The sequence below is a fragment of the Anser anser genome (assembly GCF_964211835.1).
Source record: "Anser anser genome assembly, chromosome: 1".
Lineage (NCBI taxonomy): Eukaryota > Metazoa > Chordata > Aves > Anseriformes > Anatidae > Anser > Anser anser.
The window spans coordinates 56,562,521-56,581,755 of record NC_139720.1 but is presented as its reverse complement, the minus strand read 5'-3'; the positions used below and the strand labels follow the sequence as shown (position 1 = coordinate 56,581,755).

At 46.1% G+C, this 19,235-nt stretch overlaps 1 protein-coding gene across 3 annotated transcripts; it reads left to right on the top strand.

The window, feature by feature from the left end:
* Window positions 1-6,487: 6,487 nt before the first annotated feature.
* RASD2 (RASD family member 2) lies at window positions 6,488-18,981 on the top strand. 3 transcript variants are annotated; one of them, XM_083830030.1, is made up of 5 exons: window positions 6,488-7,338; window positions 8,435-9,310; window positions 11,408-11,883; window positions 15,794-16,073; window positions 17,619-18,981. In XM_083830030.1, exons 4-5 carry the CDS (start codon window positions 15,803-15,805, stop codon window positions 18,146-18,148), a joined length of 801 nt encoding a protein of 266 aa, XP_083686156.1. In that variant the 5' UTR covers window positions 6,488-7,338; window positions 8,435-9,310; window positions 11,408-11,883; window positions 15,794-15,802; the 3' UTR covers window positions 18,149-18,981. The 3 variants fall into 3 exon arrangements, with proteins under 3 accessions (XP_083686156.1, XP_083686157.1, XP_083686158.1); XM_083830031.1 differs by lacking the exon at window positions 6,488-7,338 and having other exon boundaries at window positions 8,216-9,310; XM_083830032.1 differs by lacking the exons at window positions 6,488-7,338; window positions 8,435-9,310 and adding an exon at window positions 10,933-11,297.
* Window positions 18,982-19,235: the final 254 nt, after the last annotated feature.

Genomic DNA, 19,235 nt, shown 5'->3' with positions numbered 1-19,235 from the left:
GGCTGACATACATGGCCTGCATAGCCAAGATCAATTTGCTGCCCTTTATTTCTCTCAAGTGGCTCTTTAGCCACTGATGCCTTGCATTTCTCTCTCCCAGGGCTCATCTATGCTTTTTGCTGTTTCCAACAGCTAACATTTTACACAATGTGATCTTACTGTCCTCTCTTACACATACGTCCCCTCTCTAGGCTGCTGATGTAACCGTGGCTGATGCTTTCGAACCTGGATCAGTGTGCACATCTCGGGGCTACTTGTGACTGCAGGCTGGGCTTCGGAATCAAGTGCTTTGTTGGGGTCCTTTCTGAGAACTGGAGAAGGGCCAGGTGTGTCCACTTCACCGTGCAGCCATCCATCTCCCCGGAGTTTCATAATAATACCCATCTGTTCTTCAGCTTGCTTACAAGAAAGGATCGTGGGGTTACAGTGGTACCAATTAGCACATCTTGTTGAGACTGTGTTTAAAAATATTCGCTGCCCATCTGTGTGGAGACAAAAATCCATTTCTGTTAATGAGGTTGTTTTTCTTCTGACGCTTGCTGTCTGCAGTACCCAAGTTGGTACAATGAGTCTTAGGAGAAAAGGGGAGCCTTGCACCAAGCGAACCGGTGCCTGACTTTGAACGAGACTGGCCGGAGCCAGCTCTGGGGCATGAGAGGAAAGTTTAGGGAGAAGGAAAGTGGCAGAAGATCATGAATTAGGGCAAGTATTTGTAATTTTCCCCCTCCTCACCCCCAAATCCCACAGGAGACAAACCTACAAAGGTACGGTGCTGTGCTCGGGGTGTACTATCAAACTGTTAAGTGCACGCTCACTCGCATCCCGCTGACAAAAGAGGGACCATGAAGAGTGGTTTAGTGGTTTTCCAGAACCCAAATGTTACACAGACCACGGATTAGGATCTGCTTGTCTTACAGAGGCCCTTAAAGTTCTCATGGCAAGAATGCCAGCCATTCCCCACATCCACTGACTCCAGCTCTGTTGTGCTTGGGCGCTGAATGCATGACCGTCTTTTACTCCCCCTGACAATGGCAGGCTACAGAAAGCAGCAGAGATGTGAAGGAATTTGGCCGTCCTCTCATCTGAGGGCAGCCTTGGCAGTCAGGCTAGGCTCAAGAAAATGGCTGGCACGGAGTGCTTGTAAACCGCAGCGCGAGCAGAGAGGCCTCGGGGAGGCAGCTGGTGGGGAGCAGAACAATGCCTCCGGTGCCTTCCCCCCCTTCAGGAGCTATTCATCCCTTTTTTAGATATATCCACCGATGGCTTCTTCCTCAGGACTGGAGCTCTCTCCAGCAGCAATGAAGCACCATGAAGGCACCGACAGGGCCTCCTGTAACTCCTCTGAATGCCTGGGATTTGGCTTCCTAGTCACAAACCAGGCTTGGCTGTGCGGTCCATGTCTGCCAGCCAGAAAACAAAATGTAAACTTGGCCTACGCTATGCATCAGTGCCTGTCACAGCCCCGTGAAAAGCCACACCTCCTCTTTACAAGAGTCTGTCCTGGATGTCTTCATCGCCATACAGGTGATGTTCCAGTGGGACAGTTAGAGAATGCAAAATGTGTAGCTTAAGCAAGAGTTAAAAACTGGGTTGCTACATATTTCTTGGCTATTTATGACTTGTGTGATCTCAGGGGAGTTGGGAGTGACGTGCTTCAGCCTTCGGTCTGCTTAGCTTCCTTCAGCAACAAGCAGAGGGGAGGTGACAGTGCCTGCCATCTCACTCCTATGGCTATCTGCAGTTTTCATCTTTGTGTCATAACACAAGCTTGATCAAAAAAGCGAGCTGAATGAAGCTTACAGACCCAAACTACTGAATCTGAGGACCTTTTGGTGCAGGCTGGCCTGCATGCGCGGATTGCCTCACTCAGATCCCTTTTTAGGAGTCCTGTGTGCCCCATGCAGGCTGGCCGTGAGACAGGAGATGGGCAGAGCATGTCCCAGGGCCTGGAGCATCTTGCTTTTGTGAGACAAGAGATTGGCTCCAGCCCATCGCAGCAACCTATTTGTGATAGTATTCCTTGCATTGCATCTCAAGAGCCTCTTCAGCTGAAATCTCTGCTGGATTCGTGGTCTGCATTTCTGACAGCTGTTAAAGGACATCCAAGGTAGCTTGTGTAACCGTTCCCCTTCCACAGGCTCATATGGATTTATACTGTCAGAATAGCTGGGATGAGCTTGCCGACTCCTTCTGTCACCTCTCCCTACTTCCTCCTCTCCAAAGGATGAGAAATGCCTAGACATACCACACAAAACAAGTGTATGCATTAGCTTTACACCACCGACTATATAACATATGCCCTGAAGCTCAGTGTCTGGAGTGCTAGAAAACTGCACGCTAGCTGCAGGTAATTTTCATAAAGAAAAAAAGCTGTCCAGCCAGAGAGGAGGTAGAGAACAGGCTAAGCTTGGCCCAGCCAAATGCTCCTCATGCCCTCTGATGATCCACTGCTTAAAGAAGCTCGTCTAGGTTCATTGCAAAACATAGCAGGGCATGTTTGGCAGGCGAAGGCACCGAGGGATAGCAAAACAGTACTATCTGAGCAGCCAAGTCTTTATGCTTATGCGGTGGCTACGTAGGAAGTCCTAGCACCTCTGACTAGGTGCTAATGGGACACGGAGGGTGTCTGCAGCCACGTTGGTACTGCCTTACCAAGCATTTTGAAGCATGAGTCACCTCTCCCAGAATCATGAGACTGGCTTGCAAGTTATTAATATTTATTTTCCAGTTGAAAATTAGAAGAACCTATCTTTAATTCCAAATGTTCGAGTTTGTAGGGTTAACTTAAACGACACTTACAGAGTGATGTTTCTGTAAGCACGGAGACTTTGGTTTGTTGTCTTTCTGTTTCTTTTCCTGCTTTAAATGAAAGCTGAGATTTCTCTTTCTCATCACATGGACACAAATCTGGGAGGACTTGCATCCCATCAGCTGTTAGGAGATTTACCATAAAATCACAGGGATTTGCACTGGTTATTGAGCAGCCATATGCTAGGCTCAGAGCAGTGTCCTTTTGCACCTCTGGCCAAGCTGCCTATCCGTCCACTTTAAGCCTCTCCCTGCTGGCAAGGGTTTACACTAGTTCAGACAGAGAGAGGACATCAAATTTATTCTGCATGTGCCTTTTTCAGCATTCTCAAATAAGCATGATAGATACAGTTGCTAGTGGTGTCTGAAAAACTCATAACTGAGGATGCAATGAGCAAAGGCAGCTGATGAAAGAAGATCTCCAATCAACCCCAGGAACAGCTATATGATGGAAGAGCCACTCGGCAATTCATTCCACAAATAAAAGCCCTGGCTTCCTGCCACCTTTCGTACATGGGAGGAGAGAAAAGGTTTTTAGCTCTTCACCTGCAAATGCTTAGTGCCTAAAACCTCTGTGCTTCCTAACGGCCACAGGAGCAAAAAGCTGTCATGCACACTCTTTGTCTTTGCACATACGCCTTTGGAGCTGCAAAATTGAATTTTTTGGGGGAAAATTGGACTGCTGGGATTTATAAGGGTGGGTGTGCCATGGCCCACCAAGTGCTGCAGCAGAGCAGTTGGGGTCCTGTCATAAATCCTATTTAGGAGTGCCCTGTGCATCTGAAGCACCCTCGGTGGGCTGCTGGAAGTGGGCAAGAACACAAAGCTGGTAACAAAGGTTTCCCAGGTCTGGCTGGACTCTGATGGGTGATAGATGGGCTGAAGGGGGCTTTGGAGGTTCCTGATGTTGCCCAAAGGCTTGTGAAGCCCCCAGAAGAAAACACACAGCAAGGGCAAGACTTTTGGGGAAGCACGAAGCCCTGGAAGGTTGCTGATACCCACTTAGCTGCCCAGGATGTGAAGCACTGGCTGATGAAGCTCACCTTCCCAACCTGCACGCGGTTGCATAAGGCTGAAACCACAGAGCCTGAGGTTGCCATGCCAACTGGCGTCCCGAATTCCTCCCATCCACCTCCCCACCTGAAGGAGCAGGTGCCCACCCTCGAACGATCCAGACACCTTGCCCCATCGGTGGGACAGGACCTGGGAGGTGTGTGTCCCTGTCGAGGCCAGCTGGCAGCAGTTCTGCTTCCTTATCCCAAACGTCTCACCTGTGCTGCCGAACTGAGTTTGCCATCCTCGCCGGCAGCACTGTGCTGTCGCTCACCAAAGGAATCACAAGCATGGCATGAATCTGTGTGCCTGGTTTCCTTTCTGCAGCATTAAAATAGTGTAAAGTGTCTATCAGAGACAACAAGGAGGGACTGCTATTTTGGGGTGCTTATGTAAACTGTCTTCAAGTGCGAAAATGAAAAAAAAAGCAAGCTCCTTATGTTCTTCCCATGCCCCCTCCCTTACAAGGGGAACTATACAGAATTTTACTGTGTGTTAAAAGGGTCAAACCCTCAAGGCAGAACAAAAACGCAAGGTGGCTTAGGTCTGTACTGCACGGAAGAAGCTGGCAAATGAAGCAGCTCTGAGGTTTTGCATCCGATCCTAATTAGCAGTGATTTCCAGCAGTGAACGAATTCTTGTAGTTATCCCCTTCCCTTCCCTGCCTTTGTTCAACCTGCCACATAAATCACAAGCCATTTTCTTTGCACTCCGGCACGATCAGGAGTGGGAATCCTGATGGGTGAGTTTGCCAGTAATTAAATTTGTCCCTTCTGTTCGTTTCACAGATGTAGTTGCCCTCTGCTTTGAAGCAAAGTGCAGGTCAGAGCCAATGGGAGCCTTTAATAATCTGGTCGTCTCATCCGGTGCTGAAGGCAGAAAGTTTTCTTGCTAATTGGATTGTTGTGCGATTATGTGAGGAGGAACAAGCTCCTCTCGACAGAGGAAGGCTGGGAGCATACAGAGTTGTGGTGAAGGTAATGGGCATATTTATACTCCTGCACACGTCCTCGAAGCCCTCAGCCAGAACAAACACATAGAAAATGCCTTGGGCCTGATTTCCTATGCCTCAGCAGCTTGCTTAGTCATTTGCACCGGAGTAAAAGCGACTTTGATAGACTTCCATGTCAAAAGGATAGCTTTTTACATCACTAAAAGTGGCGTGCCAGGCTCATATAGTCTGCAGCCTGAGCGTGCTTGCGGCAGGGCCAGGCTGGTGCCGCCCCACAGCACCCACGGGGCAGGGCATCGCCCTGGCCTCAAGACCCCCGTGAAAATACACAAGTTTAGTCCAAGCTCTGATTTTTTTAGTTAACAAGTAAGATACCGCTCCTTTCTGCTGCAGAGAATAACCTGACCCTGCAGCACCCTGAGGGCTTCGTTCCTTTTTCTTATTTTGTTTTAATCTTGCAGTTTTTCAGTCCGTTTCCTGGCTTTGAGGACCTGATATCCATTCACGGCAAGATTGCAGCAGGCAACACCACCTTCTAAAAGCCATGCCAAAGCAGCTTTTGCTCTGGTTCCCTCCAAGGGCACGGACGAGGTTATCAACGTACCCATTAACTACACTTCCCAGGGAGGTTTTGGTGCTCCGCAGCCAGCGCTGGCTGTGCACACGTCCATGTGTGCCATGCCACCTCCCAGCCCTTCCGCTGGTGCCCGGGAGGAGGAGATGAGGGCTCTATTTCTAGCCTGGAGGCTGTTATCTGCAGGGCCCTTTGTAGGCAGCTACAACTCATTCTGCTCATGCTCCGGGCTGGCCCAAAGCCATGCGGTCTCTCAGCAGAGCTGATTAGGCTCAGCAGCTCATTAACGGTGGCTGCTCCGTTTCCAGCTCGTTCGGAGTGTGGGCAGAGGGAGCTCACGTCTGGAGATGCTCACCTGGGTCACCTGGGACTCGTTGCTAAAATCCTGCGTGCATGTTCAGTTTTCTCATCTGTAAACTGCTGAAATATTTATGCTCCTGCTCCATGGGAGGGACAGAGCCTCGCTTCCTTGGTATTTGCAGAGTGTGCGGAGGTATTAGCAGAACTTACACCAAGAGTACATAGTATTAGCATTATTATTATTATAATGGATTTCACTTAGGATCTTGAGTACATGATTGCAGTCCTCTGAGAGAGGAAAACTGAACAAGAACAAAAAGAAATATAAAAGAACAACCTGTCATTCTCACCTGTTCTTCACTATGGAATTATTCTCATTCACTGGCTTCCTTTGATTATAAATAAAGGTGTATGATATCTCTTAGATCAAACGAATAAGACATTTTTCAATCCCCCAAACTTCCTTTTTTTTTTTTTTTTTTAATGAAAGCTGTAGTAAAAAAAGAACGACTACTGTAATTGCTCAGGCTCTAGCACAGGACCGGCCTGCTAGATAGAGGAGGGCAGAGCAACAATTAATCCTGTTCAGGGGACACAGTGCCCGAATTCATACTGGTCATAAGCAGGTTGCTGTTGTTCTTCTGAAAGTAACCCCAGTGAAGCCTAGAGCCAAACAAAACCTGCAGAGAAGATATAAAGCTGCTTCCACCATGAAGCTCCAGGGGAGGCGACTAAATAAGACGTCTTCGTACTTGCACAGTTCGGAAGCACATCCCTGTAGTTCCTCAAGGGGCAGGTGTAGATGGAGGGTATGGTGCAATATGAAAAGAAGTGAGGAACCAGATCCTTAGAGAAATGATTTTTGCATGCCACAGATTGCAAAGCGAGGAGGGCTTCTGAATTGGAGTGTTTATATGGACCCAGTTGATCCCAGGTACAGGGGCCAGAGCCAGACTTGTAACTGCCATTTCTGAATGGAGACCAAAACAGAATAACTGGTGACAGGTAGCATCACGTGTGCTGCAGAGGGCTCAGGCTTGTCGGTCTCCATTTCATGCATTTTTCATGCATCTCCTCTTGTTTCTGTGCCATTTGTTTTGTCCTTGTTTTCAGCTGTATCTAATAAGCCTTCGCTGTGCTTCTGATCAGAGGGTTTGCTGTGAAGGCATGCAGGCCTCTCCTCCCCGGGCCTCTTCATCTTCCCCAACTCCTCCTCCCCCTCTGCTCTCTTTTGTATTTTGTATTCCCACCACAGGTAAAAGTCTTCTGGAGACAATCATCAACCCTGGTAAGAGGGTCAGGACAGACGAGGGAGAAATAAGTGTATTTCTCGGGGTGCCAAATAGCAGCAGTGAGGGCACAGCCATAGAAAAGTCCCCCAGAGGGTCCTTTCTCTATATATTTTGGAAGCACGGTGATGGTGTCATCCAGAGGAGAGCCTTGGGGTCCTGCTGAATGACCCCTTCCTACTAGCATCATTCAGCGGGAGAGACGTGAGTGGGCTGGCTCCCAGCTGTGCTGTTATCTGCCCGGACACAGGGTCCAGCAGCACCCGGTGAGACAGGGTGCTGAACGGGGACTGACATCGTGATTTCTCCCTACGCCCACTGCTTCCCAGAAGGCTGACACGGCACCCTGTAGTCATCGTCAGGTGAGTGCATGACTTGTCCTCCAGCACGGGCAGGTGTTGTGGGGTGGCTCTTCCTCCAGCTGGGCCTGGGAGACTGCACACCAACCCCCTTGGTACTTGCTGAGCATACAGAAATTAATTATTACATTCATCATTATTTTTCCCTGTGTTACAAGCAATACTGAATCTTGTTTTGTTGTTTGTTTTTGTTTTTTCCCACCCCTAATCTTGCTTTTTTAAAAGCACATTTCTTAAAGATGGGGAAAGTTTTAAAAAGTTTCAATGGCAGAATGAAATTGAAAGGATGTGTGCATGTCTGGTGAGCAAATCTGGACGTGCTGGGTCCTTAGTGGCAAAAGGAAAGAAGGAAGCCCAGAAGTCTTTTCTGAAAAATATTTCATTAAAATGTAATTAAAAAAATGATTCATAGCAAATGCAGAAAATAAGAGGTGACTTGGATGTCACCAGCTAAGCAATGCTTTTCCATTTTGCAGGGATCTCAGTAAATATTATTAACCCATTTTGCACCCTGGGATGCTGAGAAACTACAGAGTCAAACACAGATGCTGTGAAGGGAACAATAATACTAGCCAGACCACCATTTTCTCAAATGCGTGCCTCCTCCAGCTGTATTCTCCTAAGTGTTACTGCTCTCACTCACAACTGATGATCATTACTTATTTTCCTTGTCCCCATATTTCCCCCGGAGAGCACTTCGCTGAGTTTAAATGCCCAGGGGGTACAGGTAATGCAGGGGCAGTAATATTTGTGTCTGCCCATCTACGTGCTGTTCAGAATATGACTTGGTACCTGCAGCTTACAGGCTCCTGAACACTAACTTTCCAGCATCTCTTGAAGGGAGGGGCACCACGCAGGAGAAATGAATGTGGGAGGGAGGGAGGGAAGGTGAGGGGGTGGAAAAATGAGCCTGCTTTACTGAATAATGAGCAGAGTGAAAATGAATGGGAAAAGAGAGAGAAAAGCTGGTTTAAATATTTAATCTCTGTTGCATTTGCTTTTGAAGAGGAGACAAAAGCCGGAGAACATCTTTTGTCTTGAACTAATTCTGACCAGAGCCGAACGGCATGTGATTGTCACTTCTGTCATTTTCCTTAAGGTGGAGAGAAACAGATTGGTCCTGCTGCATCAGCCCATCACAGCAATCTCCACCGCCAGCTGCGGCCAGCACCTGGAGCTGCAGAAGTTGTAAATGACTCTGGATGGTGACATCTCAGCCCCAGGAGCCCACGCTGCCCCAGATCCTGGTGCTGGGGGGTCAGCGTGTGTGCCCCCAGGAGCTCACTTCTCATCAGAGGGGAGGGAGCTGTAGCTGCACCAGCAAGGCCATTTGCTTTGAGTTATTTCATGATATCCAGTTGACATAACTCATCTGCTACACTTTCTGCTTCTCTTGCCCATCACACAGATGGGAGGACCACACTACTGCCATGCCCCATGCCACCCAGCCAGGCAGATGCAGCCCCCAGTAGTCGTGGTGGTTCTCCGCAGCCACAGCCTGCAACTCTCTGAGATGGCATTAGCCGCATAAAAAAACTCATCTAGGCTTTCTTTATGTACTGGAGGTGTAGGAGGGAGAAATGCCTCCAGAGCATAATTCATTGTGTGCCTGACTTTTAAATTGGTAAATATCTGTAAGCCCTAAGAAAGGCTGATGGTCCCTGACTAACCAGAGAAAACCGCTGAGATTGGGAAATTTTTCTCTTGTTTTGGCAATGGCTTTGACACTGATTCATTTGTCTCCTTTACTACCCTAGAAGCAATGATTTGCTGCCATCCCTGCTTCTCCAGTGGGGGCAGGTACAGAGAATTAGCCTGACTTCTCCACCAGGGACCCTCAGGAAGTCATGGGAAAAGCGTGGATTTTTGAGCCCCAAAGGAAGTCCTGGCCTTTTGTCAGTTCCTGAGCACAGCAGGAAGAAAAAATACCCAACAACAAAGCTACAGCAACATCTCAAGCCTCTGAAGGCTCATAGTAAGCAATTATCTTTCAAAGGCTTACTTCAAAAGTAATTTATTATTTTACTAGCCGATTGCTGAGAGATCAAATAAAGCCAAGGTGCCGAGGTAAGAACGTTCCCATTCTTTTCTGATACAATTTGAGGAAATCCATTGGCTAGTTTAAATGCTGGAGAAGACAGCTGAGTGGGCGTACGGGCTTGGTGAAGCCAGCTAGGCAAGAGTTTTGCATTTGGTTTACAAAAGAGCTTGAGTAGGCTGAGATTCCAGGCTGATGAGATGGTCTCTAGGATGACTACTCTTCTTTCTTTTTGGCAGAGAACTGATACATTTGTGTAAGCTATAGGGATGAAAGAGTTTATTTTCTGTAACACTATGGGATTTGACTTCTATGCTAATTTTGCCAGCAGCAATTCCTCCCATGGCAAAGATACCAGCATGCTGATCATTTTGTTTGGATCTAAGCTACACAAACTGTTGACCGGCCACCAAAGATGACAGCTTTTGGTCCAGGTTTGATGTGAACAAATGATTTAGGGATGAAAAGCATCATATTTTACTTTAAAAAATTTGTCTGAGCCATAAAAATTCTCCTCTACTTTGTGCCAAAAAGAAAAGACTCAGGAGCTGACTAAAGAGTCCTGGTGCTGTGGTCTAAAAAGAGCTGAGTTCAGGTCATGCCCCGTTACCAGTTCACTGCCTCTTGGAAGAAGCTGGCAGTATTTCAGCCATGCTGTGCCAAGAAGTGCTCTTCCTTCCCAAATTTAAAGCTGTCTATACAAGAAGGAAGCCAGGAGCTGCTGTTTCCCAGAAGTAAAGAATCTAAAGAATTCCACCAAAACTGCAGGAATTCTTGTGGTGGGGGGTCTTAAGAAAAAATAGACAATGTAGTTGGAGATTTTTTTCCTTCAAAGAGCAAATATGCTTAAAGAAAAAGTGAGAGCGAATTTTGAGAGACTTGAAACTATATTCAGGTTTGGGAGATCATGCATCCCTTCTGATTTTTTTTTTTTAATTGTCAAAATATCTCGAAAATCTTAGTGTGTTTTTCTTTTTTTTTTTTTTTTTTCTGATTAGGAGTTTTAAGTGGGCAATGCAAAACTACTTCATTTCAAATCTTTCTGAAATCTTTTGAAATAGACTTGTAGATCTAAACTATTACTTAAGCTCAAAAAAGGAGAAAAATTAGAGTCAATGAGTGATCAAATAAATTGCAAACACCATTTTTCACTGAGGGTAGAGCAAACTGCCTGAATTCAACCTATCTTCTCTTCGTTTCTCTTGTTTGTCTGCCTCAGTCCCCCACACTTTCAGTGTGCTTGACCTTTTTTTTTTTTTTACATTTTTATTAGCCGTAGCTTATTTAAATATTAATGAAACAGTAGCAGTTGCACATTATCCCTATTTCTTAATCAAACCAGCAATCCCAACACAACGTCATCAAGGTTGAGGGAAAAGGGGACTGTATTCCATACAGCAAAATAATTACAGCAATGCTGGACAGAAAGCCCCTACTTGGGAAATGAGTCAGTCCACTTCTGCCTAGCAGAAAATATCAGCTCTGGAGTACAGAAGCAGCCTTTAGAAACAGCTTATGAATTTACAGCTTGCAAAGTAACTGAAGTCTGTGCCTCTCGTACACGTACACTAACTTGCTCCCCACACATGCATACGTACAGGTCTCTGGTGGGAAGAAGGGGAATGTGCAGTCTGGAATGCATGCGAACTTTCTGCTGAAAGAAGGAAAAAAAAAAAAGATTTTTTCAATAGGCACAAAATCCCACCCCCTCAGCACCCCTCCTTCCCCTGTGTCTGACACTGACTTCAAGGGAGGAGTTGAGCCAATTATCTGTGAGTCCTACAGAAGGAAAATCTGCAATTTGCCAGTAGTTGCGAGAGCCAGGGAGAGAAAGGCAGGGAGGGAAGAGGGAAGACTTTAATTGGCAAACGTAAAGAAAAGCCCCTTCCATCCTGGCAAGAGAACGTTGTAAAACCGATCTCAGGTCAGAAGAAAAGAAGCTCCTGGGGGGGAGAGGGGTTGTGCCAGGCAAGACCTGGGGAAACGTAGGCTCGCCATAGACAACTTCCCTGTCCTCATTCATTTTCCCCATAGGGTCAGAGGTGGCACTGCAGCAGGGTGAGCCAGGTGGATGCCCCCACGCCCCTGCACGACCAAGTGTCTCTCCAGAGAACCCCTGCCCCCAGCAGAGCCTGCGAAGCACACCCGGCCAGAAGAGCCGGTGGGAGAGGGAGAGACCCTGCCTTTCCTTTTCTTCAACTGAGGCTGGGAGGAGAAGAGCTCATCTCAGCAAGGGGAAAAGCTGCCACTGGTTTGGAGACTCTTCTTTAGTCCTCGTCGGTCGCCTGATCTAGTCATTGCCATCCATGGGGGGACGTCCTCTGGAGCCCTGCGGTCCCTCCCATTCCTGCTAAGTTCCTAGGAAATACTGGTGAAGAAGTGAGCTCTGAGCAAGAGACGTGGGATCCAGAGAACCGCAGCCTTTTTACAGCAGCAGCCGCCTCTGATTAAAACTATCAACTTCACTGGACTTCACCAAGACCCAGGACTGCTCCTCCAAGGAAAGAGAGGTAAGAAAGCAGCAAAGAGTTTGGGATGAAAGTAGGAAACAAACATCCCGCAGGAGTGATTTTGGTGTGCATGAGAACTGAGAGGGTACTAGCAGTGACTAAGAAGTGACAGGTCTGTTATGCACGATACAGCTTGCATCTGCCTGTGTTCTTTTTAGCTGGATGCAGTGAATTATATTTGGATGGCAAACAGAAACACAGACCGTAGCTAAAGACCGTGGAGTGCAAGAGAGGTACTTGGGAAGTCTGTTCATGGATGGGGAGTTGTAGGAAGGATAGCCAGATGTCATGCATCCCCTGATGGGAGGCTGGAGAGCTAAGGTGGAAAAGCTGTAGGCAGGTTGAACGAAGACTGTCTTCCTCAGATAGCCCTCTCCGGGTGCTCAGGACCAAATCTGTCAGCACCTCGCTGGAATTCAGACAAGCGCTCTTCTGAGCGTGCAAAAGCAGGTGCCTTGTCATTTGTTCCAATGTGTGCCCACGAAATAGGCAGCAGTGGTGAGCAGTTAGAAGAAGATATAGGGAATCCAAAGAAATGGGGTTTAATGCTGATATTGGACAGCTGTTTCAGCTCTCTATGGGCGTATGAGCCTTTCCCTTTATTAAGTGGAGATAACGCTGCCTGCATTTCTATGACGTTTTGAAATCCCTATGCTCTGTACCACTATAAAATACTAATGCAAAGTTTCTGCCATCGAGCCAGTGCATAAAGCAAAAGGTACCACTGGGAATTAATCTATGCTTAAGCATTTAATAAACTGGAAGGAAAAGATGTAGATTAAAGCCAGCTGGAGGTTGTTTGTCTCTTCATGCTCTTCTGATTGATTTTGCTTTATTTAGTACATGAACATGTGGTCCCTTTCTATTTCTTTTCTTGTGTCTTTAATCTTTTTTCAATGTATGAGTGCCTGTGCTGGGAGTGAGGGCTGAAGTTTCTTTCCTTTCCTGAGGAGGAAAGAAGAAAAATTGCACTGAACCAGGGTCAAAGTGGAGTGGGGGGATAAGAAGAGAGCACGAAATACATACATAAGCTCCCGGTTCAACAGCATGCTCTGAGTCAGATTTGCAGCAGAGGGGCTGAGATGAGTAGAAACTCCAAGAATCAAAGTGTTGAAAAGCATCTTTAGGCTCTTTGTCAAATAAAAGGCAGCCAGGAAAGCACAGGAGTCCTCTTGACCGAATGCCTTGACAGGCAGAGCGAGGACAGCATAGAGTGACTATTTAATCATTAAAATTTGCATGTTCTTACACCCCTTCCTCCTCCTCAGTGCATACACATCCTTGGGGCAGAGCGTCCTGAAACGAGAGTGTCTGCAGTTAGGGTTTTGCCTTTGATGTGGGAGGGAGGCAGTGTGATTTAGGGACCAGAGATGCCATGGTGACAATCCCTCCTCCAAGGCATTTGGTGTCCAGTGGCATTAGCTGAGGTCCAAGGCAGTAGCGTTCATTTCCAAGAGGCAGACAGAAGTGTCTTTTGCCCTCAAAGTGCCAAACCAGCCCTCCAAGTAGCTGCAGGGACCCAGTCCCGCTCCCTTGCTGCACGATGGGAGTTTCTCTGATCACCAGCAGCTCGGTGGTTACCTGTCAGACAGGAGGGATTCAGACAGGATCGGGTCCCCCGGCGTGCACGTCTGGATGTAGAAGGCACTTGCTTAAAAGGCAAGACCATGCTCACCCCTGATGCTGCCCCACAATGCTGGGCGAGACGTCTCTCCAGCAGGTGCGACCCACCACAGCCTGCCTGCCCTCCACACCAGTTCACCCCAGTCCAAGGAGCTGACTCCTAAGTCCTGAACCCGGGCTGTAGAGAGCTTTGTGGTTTTTCCCAAAAAATCCATCTCCTTGCTTTTCTCTGTCAGCTAAATATAGCCTGAGAGGGTGAAAGGGATTGCCCCAGGGCAGCTCTGTTTCCGTTTGTCTGGCCCATGGATGCAGGACAGCGTTGGAGTGCTATGGAGGAGAGGACAGAGCCACTCTATGTGGCACTGTTATTTCAGAGATGAAAATTGGCGTTCCTGCAATATTGGAGATGGGTCCCGTTCTAAAGAAAAGTCTGGTCCAAAACAGTGTGCTCCTTGCTGTCACTCGTGCCACAGCGATCCCAACAGCACCGTACCTCTATGTGTGTGTATGTGTGCCCATCCAAAGTTATAATCTGACATTACTGTCTGCCTCTAACATTGTCCATCCCTGCCCTCTGTATATAATTCAGCCTAAGACACTCTGAGGAAAGCACTGTGTTTTCCTCCATGCTTTATATAGGGATGAATGTGCTGTTAGCGTGCAGCAAATGAGAGCAATAATAATAAATAGCCATGTTTTGCTGTTGCCTCGGGCTATAACACAGAGCTTGTAATGATGCTGGATCTGAATTCCAGAGACTTCTTTATTTAGCAGTGGCCGTATCTTCACTTCTGCTTTGGTGCTTAGTGCATGTTAAACAAAGTAAAAGATTTTAAGCTCTTGACTGAGATAAGTGTCAGCTGCATAAAAGCTTGGGAGATAAAATTCACTCAAGGGAAAGATAGGAATCCAGATCTGGACCCAGAAATGATCTTTCAGTGTACATAAAGTACTCGAATTTTAATATTAAATAAACAACACCTAAGTTAAATAAACGGCACAGTGGGAACTTGATTATTCTTTAATAAGATCCTAGTAACCAAAATAAACTCTGTCCAAAATGTGCTTTCTTTGTTTTAATGGCTAGCTTTCCCCACACTGGGGTTGTATTTTTCCTTTCAGCGCACAATGTATTTGAACCGGTACGTGTAAAATGTCTGTGCAACCCTCTTTTTTTTTTTTTTTTTTCCTATCAAAGTTTCTTGCATCTGGGTGCTATGTCAAAATGGGATCGCCAAGGTCTTAAGACTCATTTTACCTGTCAGGGGTTGGAAATCCTGTCAGATAGTTATTTAAGATGGCTGTCCTTCGTCCTTTTCCCAGCCTGTACTTACATCCTCAATGACTGTGATACCCATAACAGCTGTGTATGTGCAAAACTCCCACGAAATCTACATTTCTGCAACTCTGTCCATTGCTGGCCATGCTGCTGCAAGGCAGTGATAACTGCAATGCTGATAGCTTGTTGGCAGGGAGTTCACAAGCCACCAGTCCAACTAGCTAGAATAAATTCTGGTTTCTAAAAGGTCACCGAAGGCACAGATCTTAGAATTTATCACTACTCGATGCAATTTTGTAGCACAAACTCCCTGCATCAGCACTGTAGGCTGTATGGGACCAGCTATTTAAAATTACTGAGATGTCTACCTTCCACGGGTGTCAAGCACGGTTCCTATTTCTCTCTGACTTTCAGTTGATGTCAGAAAATGAATACTGTGAGATGCTCCTATTTAGGCAACCAAATGAAGTGGTCTAGATCCTAACTGGTAGCTGCAGTGGATACAGTATATTGGGAAATCTGATGGTAGCCTCAGTGGGTGCAGTATATTGGGAAATCTGACCCCTGATCTCTATGTTTATGCATCTGACAGAGAACCAAGCTCTGCTGAAAAATCTGGTAATGTGTAAGTGACGCAGATGGTGGGAAGGAACCTGGTGTCCAAGTTGAAGTACAGCTGACAAAATTAGCCCTTAATGTTTAAGTGAAATAGCAAATTACAGTTCTAAAATATGCTATCTGCAGTATAAATGCCTTCATTTTGATATGACTTTAAAAGAAAAAAATTAAATAAAAATCACTCCCTGGAAATGAGACTAAAGAAATGAAGCCATTTCCAGTGAGAAGATTTCTGTTAAGGCTGTTGATCTGCTAGCCAGGACCAGATATTCTGCTTTACATCACAGACTCATCCAGAGCACTCTGACCAACTTGTGGCACAGAGCTGTGCTTCAACGTCCTTCATCTAGTTTCTGGTCTTTCCTCCAACTTTGCCATTCCCTCCTCCAGGTCCAAGCAATGATGAAGACTATGTCCACTGGAAACTGCAACCTAAATGTGCCAGCCAAGAATTCGTACCGCATGGTAGTGCTGGGAGCCTCCAGGGTGGGGAAAAGCTCCATTGTCTCACGCTTTCTCAATGGCCGGTTTGAGGACCAGTACACTCCCACCATAGAGGATTTTCACCGCAAGGTCTACAACATCCGGGGAGATATGTACCAGCTGGACATCCTGGACACCTCAGGGAATCACCCTTTCCCTGCTATGAGGAGGCTTTCCATCCTGACAGGTGAGAAAGTGGAGGGGGGGGGAAGTTTGCAGAGAGGGAACAGTGGGTGAAAGACCATCATGACAGGCAGTAGCTTGAAAACTGTAGCCTGGATTTGACAGTTTCTTGGGGATAAGATGCATTTGGGAGGTAGCTAAATGGACTGTGGGGTTTCATTGCAAGATGCACTTCTCTAGGGAGATATTTCCTGGATGGTATGCTTCTTACGCTATAGGGAGTGCATTAGCCACAGAGGAGAAGTCCACTGGGTGAAGGTCTGAAATCAAGATTTCCCCCTAGTTTATTTCTCTCCTCTGCTACCTCCCCCTCCTACAACATATTTTCTTACTGCAGTCACAAATGAATGGTTGAATAAAACCTCGTGGGCAATAAAGAGCAGCAAGGGACAAAACAAGCGTGTCATTATAAGACACAAGCGGTGAAAAGCAAATGTAAAATGTATAGGCAGGGAATTCAAACCAAGAAAAGCTCTTTTTTTTTCCCCTAAAAGTTCCAACCTGATTTTCTTGATTTGATATTCCAGTAAAAAATCTCTCTTACCCTTTCTCCTAAGTCTATGGTTAATCAAATGAGTTAAAGAGAGAAAATGGTGGACTCATTTTATACGTCCTCATTGTCAAGCAGTTCCATTTGTGAGCTAAGATGTGTTCTTAACCTATGAAAGTGACAGTTCAGCCACAGCTCACAATAAACCTACCTCCTGGATCTGCTATCTCACCTTCTAGCTAGCCAGTGAAACATGATGTTCACATCAGACCACGCTAGCATTTGCATTCGCTGAGGTCCTAGGGCCAGTTTCAGGGGTGCAGATGTGAGCTTTTGTCCCTGAAATCTCTCTTAGCACTTTTGACATGACTGTCATTCAACAGGCAATGATTTGTGTTATTTTATATTTTGCAAAAGAAATTTTAAGTCAGGAAATGTCAAAAGGAAATGCCAGGGGATCTGTGTCATTTATATATTTCCTTTTTTTCCATGGTCTATTTCTCTTGTGCAAATGAAATGGCAGTAGAGTAGTGAACATTGGGAAACTTCTCATTCCTCTCTTAGTCATTTGGGACTGAGTAGCTATAAATCTTCTGTTCAGGTGTTGCTTCTGTATTGTATAATCAAAAGGCCAAGGTTGAGTGGTTACTAGTTCTCCACTCTTCCTGGTGTCAGAAAAGGCTGTGTTTTACACATATAGATGAAAGGAAGAAAAAGGAAAGCAATGCAGCAGAGTTGGATAGAAACTTGTTTACAAAAGAGAGTACAAATGGGCAATAACCTGCAAGTCCAGTGGAACCAAGGAGCACATAATCAGATATGGCTGAAGTAACATCAAAGCCATAAGCCTTTTCCATAGCACTACAGAAAGGAGTGGGGAGTTGGATTAGAAGAACTGGAACTGAAGTACAGCAGAGCGAACAGATTCAGAAGGACTGCACCAAAAAAAAAAAAAATACAGGGAGGAGATGGCAAATAAATCTACTGCTTTTTTAAAATTTTCTCCTCCAACACAGGTTGTGATGAACAAACATTTACATTTTCATTTTTCAATTGCAGGGGATGTTTTCATCCTGGTATTCAGCTTGGATAACAGGGAATCCTTTGATGAGGTCAAGAGACTCCAGAAACAGATCCTGGAGGTGAAATCCTGCCTGAAGAACAAGACTAAGGAATCAGCTGACCTCCCCATGGTGATCTGTGGCAACAAAAATGACCACAGTGAAATCTACCGCAAAGTGCGCTCGGATGAAGGCGAGAACCTTGTCTCCAGCGATGAAAACTGTGCTTACTTTGAAGTTTCAGCCAAGAAGAACACCAACGTGGATGAGATGTTCTATGTTCTCTTCAGCATGGCCAAGCTACCTCATGAGATGAGCCCTGCCCTGCACAGGAAAATCTCCATCCAGTATGGTGACACCTTCCAACAGAAGTCCTTCCGGATGCGACGAGTCAAGGACATGGATGCCTACGGTATGATCTCTCCTTTTGCTCGCCGGCCAAGTGTCAACAGCGATCTGAAGTACATCAAATCGAAAGTTCTCAGGGAAGGTCAGTCAAGAGAGAGGGAGAAATGCACTATCCAGTGAAGAAGGTTTGCCCCTTCTGGCAGAAGTCATCATCCGCATGCAGTGCCTTAAAGAAAATGGTCTGTGGAAGCACAGGATGAGCTCACGAGGCTCGTGGAGAACACCCAACACAGAACAACGACAACTCTTCCTGTGGATTCTGCTGAGTCATGAATGTAAATAACATCATCCTTGTAAACATCTGGGGAAAAAACATATGTCTGAGAGTGCATTTCTCTGTCTTTGTGAGGTAGTTCATCTGCATTCCCCTTTTTGTCTAAAGAACAGAGACTTGAAAAGTAAAGAAATTTCAACCTCATCTTCACAAAGGAAATAGGTCAAAAATGCACAGAAGGCATTAGCAGTTACCCCGTGTGCAGCACTTGCTAAGAGAAAGGAGGTTACGTCTGTGTGTGTGTGTTTTTGTGCGTGTGTCTGTGTGCATGCATGTGAGGAGCACTCCTTTAAAAAAATGGGACTTGCATTTCAAAGGGCAACAGTCTTACCGAGGTTTCCCAGATTGGGAGCAGACTCTATGTATGGACACTTGACTCTACCGTGCTTCTGAGGGGACCTGCATTAAGAGAGTCTTGATTTTACGTTTGCTGGGACAGCTACCATTTGACATTGACATGAATGTTGTTTTTGTATTATAGATTTTATTTGGGATTTGCTTTTTTTATTGTCTGGGGGTGGGTTCTTAGCAAAATCAGGTGGCAAGTGTGCTTGATATCAAAACAGTGTCTACTTTTTAGAAGTGAAAGTTGTTTCCCATCTGTAAAGCTATGTAATCTGTACATTGATTGAAAGTGAAATTGTTCTGCAAAAAGCCAATACATTTGAATGCTTTGCAAGCCTGGTGTGATAGTTTCTCAAGGCAGCCACACCGACTCCGAGTATCGTAGTACAGATGGCACCCTTTGCCTGCTGGCCACCAGAGCAATGGCTCCTTCCCTCTGCCTCTATCAGCCAAGAGTGACCAGATCCATACGTTGGCTTATACCACTTTAAAGGCAGGACTTGGTTTTCCTCCAGAATTAGGAACTGAATTGTAGGCTCTTGGTCTGAGACCAGCTCCATCACATTTCTTCTGTTAACATACCTCTAA